Genomic DNA, 10,879 nt, shown 5'->3' on the forward strand with positions numbered 1-10,879 from the left:
GTTAAATCAAATAACGAAAAATATAATTCCAATCAGCTGTTTTCAAAGGTGCCAGACTCATAATCTAAAATACGCTGAAACAAATATATATATTTTCTTTTTCCCCTATGTTGTTCCCAGGAATGTTTAATTTTTGTACTTTATTTAGTAAAAACAACCAACTGCAAAGAGTTGGAAATAGCAATATTAATGGTCCTCAAATTATTTACATTATATCTGATAAACCTATTTGTATTGTTTGAAGTCAAAAGGAAAGCACGGTATGTAGTTTCAGCTTAATGTAATTTTTGGCCACATTGTTCAAACATATGGCATTAGTTTTAGTAATGTCAAAAATTTATACAATTTGGAGAATTATTTTGTCTCATTCTATTATTTGTGCCGCTTGTAAGACCTATTACAATAAAAGTAAACTAAAAATATAATTGATTTTAAAATATATTTTAATTAACATTTAGTCGAAATTGTAAAGGTGAGTGTAAAATAAGAAATATTTTAAAATAGTTATTTATTGACATGTAAAGATAAAATTGCGTAACATCACATTCTAGCAAATTTTTACTTCGAATTGAAGAATGAACCGGCTGATTTAGCGCAAAATAACATTTAAAGTTAGGTACAGTTTTAAACAAACGAAGTGAAATATATAGCCCATTAATTGCATTGCAATACATTGACAAAATTCTTATGATTCTTGGCGAATTAGTACGACCACAATTAGTGATAACATATTGAAGAAAAATGTTGGCACTTACCAGGGGGACGCGTTCGGTTGCTCCAGTTATGAAGCGTGCAGTTTTATGTTATACGAACAGTAGAAAACTCGGAAAAATGGTTAATAATAATCAAATTGTCTACGATGTTCCTAACAAGATATTACATCGTACCAAAGTGATGGCTGCACCTCATATTATACAGCAGCATGAGCACAAATTCAGTGAAGGCAAAGAATACAACGGGTTCAAATGTATTAGAGTGGAATCTGTACCAGATTTTGGTATAATGTCCTATACGTTTCGTCATGTTAGATGTGGTACTGAGCTGTGGTACTTGGATCGCAAGGATTCAAACAATGTATTTTCTGTAAATTTTCGTACAACACCTTTCGATTCAACTGGTTTACCACATATTCTTGAACATAGTGTGTTATGTGGTTCGAAAAAATACCCAGTTCGTGATCCATTTTTTAAAATGCTGAATAGATCAGTTGCTACTTTCATGAACGCTATGACGGGTCCGGATTATACAATGTATCCTTTCTCTACCATGAATGAAATAGACTTTAGAAATTTGCAAAAAATTTATTTGGACGCAGTATTCAGGTGAGCCATTGTGGATTACATACATTAAAAACTTGATAAACGGCTTACTCTAATTTTTAGACCGAATTTGGCGTATTTGGACTTTCTGCAGGAGGGTTGGCGATTAGAACATTCGAATGTGCATGACAAGTCTTCTGAATACGTAATAAAAGGAGTAGTTTATAACGAGATGAAAGGTGCTTTCTCAGAGAATAGTTCAGTATTCTCCCAAAACCTGCTTAATAATTTATTACCAGACAATACATATGGCTTTGTATCGGGAGGTAATCCACTGGAAATACCAAAATTGTCACACAAAAATTTGGTAGATTTCCACTCAAAATATTACCATCCAAGCAATGCTCGTATATACACTTATGGCAATTTTAATTTACTTAAAACCCTTGAATATGTAAGCAGTGAATATTTAAGTGATTGCAATGGTATAGATAACTCCTATAGCCGAATACCAAGCCAAGCACGTTGGGATAAACCGCGTAATGTACACATATCGAGTCGTTTTGATAATATGGGTGCACCATTCGAGAGGCAAAATCAAATAGCCATAGCTTTGCTAATGTCAGACGTAACTGACAATCAAGAAACTTTTGTGCTGCATGTGCTTTCAGAATTGTTGATACGAGGACCGAATTCATCGTTCTACAAAAGTCTTATTGAACCAAACTTCTCTGGCGGTTATAATCAGGCAACTGGTTATGATCCACAAATAAAAGACACTTTCTTCTGCGTGGGTTTACAAGATTTGCGTGTTGAAGATTTCGGCAGCGTACAGGATATCTTTGACAAAACCATAAAAAAAGTAATTGCTGAAGGATTTGATCGTAGCCACATAGAAAGTGTTCTTCACAATATTGAGTTGCTACTGAAACACCAAAGTCCGCAATTCGGTATGGGCTTGCTATTTAACTCTACACCATTGTGGAATCACGATGGTGACGTTGTTTCCAGTTTGCGAGTAACGAATATGATAGCCAATTTTCGTCATAATTTGTGTAAAGATCCAAAATATTTGCAACATAAAGTAGAACAATACTTTGCAACCAATACACATCGTCTTACATTAACTATGTCGCCAGACGATCACTATGAAGACAATTTTAGAACAGCTGAACTAGATCTTTTAAAACAAAAAATCATGTCACTTGATGATATAAAGCGTGAAGAAATTTTTAAAAGTGGCATTAAATTGGAACAAGCTCAAAAGACCCCACCTAATTTGGATTTATTGCCATGCTTAAACCTGGCCGACGTTCAAGAAATGCCGAAAATGCCAGCTATTAATGTTGTGCGTATTGGTAATGTTCCGACTCAAATATGTCAAGTTCATACAAACGATGTTTCATATTTAAAATTGCATTTTAATGGTAATAACCTAAATCATGACGAAGTTATGTTATTGCCACTTTTCTGCAATGTTATAAACGACATGGGGACCAGCAATTATAATTTTAGAGAATTTGATAAGCTGGTTTTATCGAAAACTGCTGGTATTGATTTTAAATTACATTTCGCAGAAAATATTTACGATAGCAAATCATACTATTTGGGTGTTTATATGACAACACATGCATTGGATAAGAATGCAAACGACATGTTTTTATTGTGCACAGAATTATTAACGAAATTTAAATTAGAGGACATTGATCGTTTAAGTATGTTAATTGATAACTATGTGTCCAATATCTCGGTGGGAATCGCTAGTTCAGGCCATTTATATGCAATGCAGAGCTGTGCGGGGTTAGTAACAAATGCTGCGAAATTAAAATCTCTTCTTTCAGGTGTAGAACACATTGAATTCATGAAAAATTATGTAAAAGGAAACAAAATTGAAGATATTAGAGAAAAACTTTATAGTTTGGGCCAAAAACTTTTCTTGAAAAACAATATGCGTTGTGCTTTGAATACATCTGAAGACTTCTATTCAAAACTCATCAAGTACTATGAACAATTTCTGGATAGTATGCCAATCGGTTCAGAAGCAAATAGAACCTGTGATCATATTATCAATATGCTCGAGCCCAGTCAACAGCATTTTGTTATGAACATCCCGGTGAACTATTGCGCCAAGGCATTCTTCACCGTGCCGTATACTCATCGGGATCATCCCACACTTCGTGTGCTAGCCAAATTAATTTCCGCTAAATATTTGTTGCCAGTAGTGCGAGAACAAAATGGAGCATATGGTGCGGGTGCGAAAATCGGATCAGACGGCATTTTTTGTTTTTTCAGCTACCGGGATCCAAATTCAACCAAAACATTAAAAGCATTTAATAATACTTACCAATGGTTGGAGCAAAACAATTTAGAGTTAACGGAGCAAGCTTTATTCGAGGCGAAACTAGGTGTACTGCAGCAATTGGATGCACCTATTGCACCAGGGAATGTTGGTATTGATTTTTTTCTGTATGGCGTTTCCCAAGAAATGTTTGCTAAATATCGAGCTCGCATGCTCTCGACATCCTTAGATGAGCTTAAAACTGTCGTTAAGCGTTATTTTAAATATGAACCTGCACATTTCGGTAATTGTCTGCTTGGGCCTGAAAATAAGAATTTGGAGGAGGAGACGAACTTTAAGTGGAAAGTTATTTCCTAAACAAACATTAATAATTAACTATATCTACATTTGAATTAAAGCGCATATGTGTAAAATAATCCACGATATAAGTAATTGTATTAAATTGAAATAAGCGTCTCTTTAATTTTGTAACCTCCTTTTTTGTTGCCGCTATATACTTAATCATTTGAATAATGTTTGATTTTAAGTTTGGTTTGGACGATGTGTGTATGTGTATGGTGATAAAATATATATAACACTTGCTTTTAACGGCAAAAGAAGTTTGAAAATACAATTATTTCCATAAACCCGAACTAAGGTTTGATAGTTTGTTGTATGTGTACTAAAGAAGTTAATAAAAAAATTAAAAATAAAATAATATTAAAAAACTAAAGGAATGAGAATTTAAATCATATTGTCATTTATTATAAGTCAGTGAAAACATTATTCAATTATAAAATAATTAAATACTGAATTGTTCCTAATGTTTTTCAAATCTCTGTTGTTTTAATAAATTTGTTTTTATTGAGCTAACTTGCTATTTTTTTACATGGTGAAACGGTATTTCTGGGAGTGTTTATAGATAAAGACTCATTGACTTATGGAGTTTTGTTTTGCAATAGATGGGAGTTTAACTCAAAAGTGATCATCCGTGGGAAGATAGTTTGAACGTAATTAAACTAATTTGGAATAGAAATAGTACACTTTATTGTGCGGACCGATTGTATTTGTGTCCACTTATTTATATATAAGTTGTCTGATGCAAAAATTTGTGTAATTCGCCAAGGTACGAACATTTGACGGACTGGAATGTTCAGTACAATATTAAAATGAGCGTAATAAAAAAATGTTACCTTCTTGAACCGGATATTTTTCGGATGATTCAATATAATAGAAATATTATATGGTTAGAAAATTTTTATTCATACTTAATATCAGCACTTAGTAATATATTAATCAACACCATAAATTCAGTATATTTGTTTCAGTTAATTATGGCTCTGCCTGAAGGATTTCACTCTTCTCTGGACTATTTTAGAGCAACCTTAGCTTTTCTCCGTGATCATTCTTGGATATATATCACTCCAAACACTCGATTCATAAAAGCCGGATTGTTGGAAAAGATTCCATCAGATTATATCAACTATTTTTTGCACTTGAAAAACTCTGAATTAAATATATTCCCATTTTTGCATGACAATGAGGACTTTCACAATGGTATTGATTCCATTGCTTTGCAAACATTTCGCTCAGTACTACGCGGCCTTATACCAAAAGAAGTACACGATTCGAAAAGTACACCAAATCAACTAGAATTGCTTCCAAAATGCCGACTTAGGAAGATGAGTGTAAAAAAACAACACGAAATTGTGCAATTAACTAAAGTTATAAAGACTCAATGTAATGATATACACTTACTTATTGACTTTGGAGCTGGTTTGGGTTACCTTAGTGAGACGTTGTGCAGCATTAACAAAAGTTGGCGTATTCTGGGCCTAGAAGCAGATGTGTTTCGAGTAATGGGTGCACGTAAACGTCTGAGACAACAGATATCTGAAATGAGTGAACGTGTCACTTATGTTCAGCAATTTATTGAACCGAATGCAGGCAATGCTATTAAATATCATATTTCAAGAAGTGGATTGACAGGTCTGACTAAATGGGCTATTATAGGCTTACATGCTTGTGCTGATTTATCGGTTACATCTATAAAGTTATTTTTTGAAATGGCAGAAGTTAAACGTTTGGTTATCATGCCATGTTGTTATCACAAGCTGAGCCAAACTAGTAATGGTCACTTTTTAAATTTTCCGTTAAGTACTACGTTAAAGTCTGCGGTCACTGAAGCGGATACAAATGTGTTGAGCTACTTTAATCGTCCTTTTTTGCGTCTGGCTTGTCAAGAGACCAGCGCTCGTTGGCGGCATTGTTCAGAGGAGGAGCACGTGGCACACGGAGAGCAGATGTTCTGGCGTGCCGTAGCCGATGCCATCATTGACGATGAAACGGAAGTAATCGCAACTATACCGAAAAGCCAACGACCTAATAATGATTGGAGTGAAATTAAAAGTTTTTCAACTTTTCGACAGATGTATAAAGTGAGATCAAAGAGAGCGGATGCAGAGTTTTTAGTGGCAGACATGTGGAATAATGAGCACAGAGATAAATTTAAAAAAGTCGTTGAAAAATATGCCGAGGTTGGCCCCAAGTTGGCAGAAGCATTGACTTGTTTGCAAACAACAATACAGGTCAGTGACACCATTATTCAATTATATCTATGCTATCCTTGTATGATATAATTTTAAATTCGATTACCGCTAACATCATAACTTAAGGAGTAAGTTTAATAACATAACACAGTGCAACTAATCCCACTGATTGTATTGATTTATCCTTTAACAAATATAAGTTACTAGAAAAACCAGGGAGAGCCAGTGAGACAATTCTAAATGTTTGTCAAGAATTTAAACATTCAGCAAAAACTCTAAAAATGTTCCACTTGTAGTTCCAACATCAATTTCAATGTTCCAAAGACTTTCACTCCCATAACCGCATAAGGATGAACTAATATCCAAAAACATTAACTTCTTACAACATATTCCAACAATTGTAAATCCAAACTTAAATGCTCAATATAAGTAGATTCTCATCCACCACCTTTAAGTCACTATTGTTTTTGAAATAATGCAATACTTAATTTAATTGTTCATTGTATTGTATTGGCCATCCATTTTATTATTGGCGATGTAATAAAATTATGTACTTAGTCTTGTCATAAATTCTGTTGCAAAGTTTACAACACATACAGTGAGGACCAATTCGCAGAAAAAAGTGGCGTTATTTTTTATTATAATTTAGATATACATGTAAAAAAATTGTTAAAGAAGTTTTCAACAACCAACAACTTTCAAAGACGCAAGAATGTTATTTCAAGAAAGCTTAATCACCTCTCACGATGTCATACTTGTAGACGTATTTTGAAACATTGCAATAGTTTCCGGAACAACAACTGATTTTGGACTACTTGCACAAGAATCGTCTTGGAGATATACGACCTCGAATGAATTCACCATACCATACATAAACACTAGTTCTTGATGGACTTCATCGCCAAAAATTGAATTAAGTTTATCTATGCACTGTTGCTTAGTTATTCCACTTCGAAAGTTGTAAAAAACAATCACACAAAAATGTTCGGGATTTAATTCCATTTTTTGGCCGACATGAATATTTTAAGTTACTGTAAACAACACAATTAGCACTCGTATGTTAAAACGTTCTGAGTAAGTATAACATCAAAAATGTCATACTCTACGATAAAGTTGTAAGGCATTCAATTAAGCAACACTCTCTTTGATGGAGAACATTAGATCTTCCATTCGTATTCTGCCCTCGTACAGAAGGTAAAAACCACCAGCAGTGGCTTAAAATCAATATTTCTGGTTTCATAGCTGCAGGTGAATGGCCGTCTGGAAGTCGAGATTTGAATTCATTGGACTACAGTTTATAGTCAGAGTTAGAGAACATGGCCTGTCAAATACCCCACAGAAATTTGGAAAGTCTCAAAAAATCTTTTGATCTAGCAATGTCTTCAATACCAATAGAAACTGTGCGTTTTGCAATTGATCAATGGCCGAATCGTTTGAGGGCTTGTGTGAAAGAAAAAGATGACCATTTCGAATAAAATGTTATACATCGCTCATGCATTACCAAGTTTATCAAAAAATGTATTATAGTTTCATTGTTATAACGACCTGAACTTGTAACAGAACTTATGGCAGGACTAAATATAATTTATGTAATACTTGTGTATAAGAACTAGCACTATTCATATTTCAAACCTCTTCCTAATTCGATTTTCATAGAAATTTAAACTACATATAGTGTTAGAAGACGGTAGGGACAAATATATAATGCAGAAAATAATTTTACTGGGCATCTTTGAGAATAGAAAAAGAAGTAAGAACTTCGAAGTGATAAAAGGAAATGTTCCTCTCATGCTATGCCAAATTCCAGTTATATAACTGAATTTGTGATGAAGTTATAGCCCACTATATTCAGTTTTGTAGTGTAGTTTTTCAGAGTGCAATAAATCATGAATACCGAGTTTCAAAGTATAGTGAAAACCAGGGTTAGTATTTGCACACTCATGAGCAGCACATCAATGCCCATTTTGCTCATACATACGTGTGTGCTTTAAAATATTTGCTCATGTCTGAAGCGAATATGTATTGTGCACGCTGCGTTGATACTTCGACAGACAGTATCTTATAAAAGTATTTTATAACTTTTATGAGATCAGATTAAGTTGATTTATATTTGTATATACACGTTTCGAACGCAATAGAATGCAATTAGAAAGTGCTTTTGTAAAATAAATTAGAATTAAAGTATTTATTCCTCGAATATTAACCGTTATACGTCTTCTATAATAATAACTCTTTTATAACTTAAAAGAGTACCCGGTCTCTAGATTATGGAAAGACAGTTTTGACAGATAAATCTCACATTAAATATTGCATAATAAATATCTTTACTAGGAATTAATATTGAAACATATGTATGTAGAATCTACATTCTACATTATAGATGAGTATCAAAGATCCTTTCCTCCACTCACAAGAGGGGAAATGAAATTGTTTTCTATATTCGAGGAACTTAGGTGAATGTTAAAATTTACGTTAGAGTTAAAGGTAACTAAACTAATTAAAAAATCATTTATTTGTTTATTATGCTTCTACATACATTTTTCTATACTTGTCTAATTACAAATATCTACATATATAAAATTATCTGAACAAACGAATAATGCATTTATTTTTTTCCTAGAAACTTTGCGAGAATATTGTTCTTTATGATCGAGTATGTTATATGAACGAATACGCAGAGACACAGACAAATTTAAAAATAATGGTAAAATATCATAAAATTCTTGATGAGAAGTTATCACCTCGTTGCTTTGCCTTAATCGCCGAAAAATTTTAGCATAAATGCTGTTGAAGTTTAACTTTAGTTTTTATTTCAACAGCATTAAGAATAAAGTGTCTGTAATGTAAATGTGCAAATATGTTTGAAGAGTGTGATAATCGTCTTCTTCCGCTTCCAGCAGTATCTATAAATAGGCACTTAATACAATTAACCTAAGGGTAAAAGCTTATAAAATATGTCGACTTATTTACACGTAAGAGTATGAACGCTTCTTTATATAAAACAAGAACCACTTTCATTTAAAAACATTTATACTCCGATTTAACAAATAATTGATATCACAAGAAGAGACAAAGTTCATTACCCAATACAATATATTTAATAATACACAGTTTAATGAACAAATATATTTAAATAACACATTCTTACATAAAAATATGCACACATCTAAATAAGTATACAGGATATCATAATATTCTTATAAGATTAGGATGTCAAAGTTTTTTTTGGCATTAACCATATGTATAAATAACTACCTATATATGCCATAAATTGATACCTTTAACCTTTACCTTTTACCACGAAATTTCTAAACTTTGGTATAAATTAATTATGTAATTATGTTTAGCTACAATGAAGGAAATTTTAAATTCGGCTGAAATAAAATTGCATACATACAAAGAGGCATATATATACCTTCGTTGTGTTTAAGTATTATATATATATGTATGTATATACATACATATATGCTTTCATATAAAGTAATAAATAAGATTAACTGCCTTGGATATTTATTTCAAACTGTTGGTATTATTTATTAACACAATGTACTTGTATACACAAGGTGAGTTCAAAAACTTATTCCAAGAGCTAAATACCTATATTCAAGAAATTTAAATTTTTATATTTGTACTCCGTCACGATTATATGTTCACAATTTCAATCATAAAGAATTCTATGTTGAGACAATAAGGTCAGAGGAAATCATTTGACGAAATTTAATTAATTTTTCTTTTAATGTTCTGAAACATTTCAAATCTTGACAGAAATTTATGTTGACTTTATGCTAAGTAATAAAATGAGGTTAATGACATGTGCAAAGTTAAGTAAATTTTTCGCCTTTACAGCGAAAAGGAGACTTATTTGTAGCGCTGCCACAAACAGACATCCTCTTAAATACCATCAGAGTTGGATATTGTGCTCCCTCTTTAGAATAAGAAACAAGAAAAAACGAAGCTAGAATACCTTTCCCAAATAAAAAAGTTTTCTGACAAGAACTTGATTTTGATCGGTCGATTTGTATGGTATTGGTATTGTATGTCAAATCAAAAAGTTTATCTTACAGGAACTTGATTTTGATCATTCAGTTGGCCTAACATTTTTAGTGAAATCCCTCATTTCACCGTCATCATCATTTTATGATTATTTTACAATATATAAATCAAACACCAATGAATATGTTATATCGGAATAAAACTTTGCACAAGAAGGGCACCTGTATACTAAAAATGGTAGAAATTGGGTTATAACTTTTTAAGAACCCTAGATACCGAAAATGTCGTAAAGAAATTCAAAGGACAACTTTTTCTGATAATAATGTCCTCTCGTGCCAAATATTGATGAAATTTGTTCAGTAGTTCTCGTAATTCCCAATCATCTAATACAAGGATTATCGAACTTACCGTTGGCTTTATACCGTATAAATCGGTCAATATACACGTATAAGACATCTTTACAAAATTAAGTGAACTTATTTACTTAGATATTCTATACACAATAGTTTGCACATTGCGAGAACATACACAAAGTTACACCGGAGCTTAGTCCCACCTAACTTGTAAACTTCAACTGGGTTTGTTGTAACAATTATTGTTATTGTAAATATTGTTATTCTTGTAGTGCTTTATGTTACTATCATCACCGGTAATGCTTGTAATAAAAACAAAATAGTTGCTCATAGAACATTAATTCTTTATATAATTATGTATATGCTTTATTAAATATTTGTAGTATTAGATAACATACATATATTGTTCGCACAAAGATATTTATTTTTGTATAGTCGTAAAAATAA

The 10,879-nt window shown here is 32.3% G+C and overlaps 2 protein-coding genes across 4 annotated transcripts in view; both read left to right on the plus strand.

The window, feature by feature from the left end:
- Nucleotides 1–9,492, plus strand: part of LOC106614173 (probable methyltransferase-like protein 25) — a 46,136-nt gene extending 36,644 nt beyond the window's left edge. The window contains exons 2-3 of one of the 2 annotated variants that reach the window (XM_070108850.1): nucleotides 4,852–6,125; nucleotides 8,707–9,492. In XM_070108850.1, coding sequence (XP_069964951.1) covers nucleotides 4,852–6,125; nucleotides 8,707–8,862 — 1,430 coding nt within the window. In that variant the 3' untranslated portion in view covers nucleotides 8,863–9,492. The remainder of the gene's footprint in view (nucleotides 1–4,851; nucleotides 6,126–8,706) is intronic. The other variant, XM_070108852.1, reaches the window with a different exon arrangement.
- LOC106627842 (presequence protease, mitochondrial) lies at nucleotides 321–4,410 on the plus strand. 2 transcript variants are annotated; one of them, XM_014248129.3, is made up of 3 exons: nucleotides 321–472; nucleotides 552–1,322; nucleotides 1,383–4,410. In XM_014248129.3, the coding sequence occupies exons 2-3, from the start codon at nucleotides 742–744 to the stop codon at nucleotides 3,913–3,915; spliced, it is 3,114 nt and encodes a 1,037-aa protein (XP_014103604.2). In that variant the 5' UTR covers nucleotides 321–472; nucleotides 552–741; the 3' UTR covers nucleotides 3,916–4,410. The 2 variants fall into 2 exon arrangements, with proteins under 2 accessions (XP_014103604.2, XP_014103611.2); XM_014248136.3 differs by having other exon boundaries at nucleotides 355–472; nucleotides 525–1,322.
- Nucleotides 9,493–10,879: the final 1,387 nt, after the last annotated feature.

Source organism: Bactrocera oleae, chromosome 4, assembly GCF_042242935.1.
Source record: "Bactrocera oleae isolate idBacOlea1 chromosome 4, idBacOlea1, whole genome shotgun sequence".
In the NCBI taxonomy this organism is placed as follows: domain Eukaryota; kingdom Metazoa; phylum Arthropoda; class Insecta; order Diptera; family Tephritidae; genus Bactrocera; species Bactrocera oleae.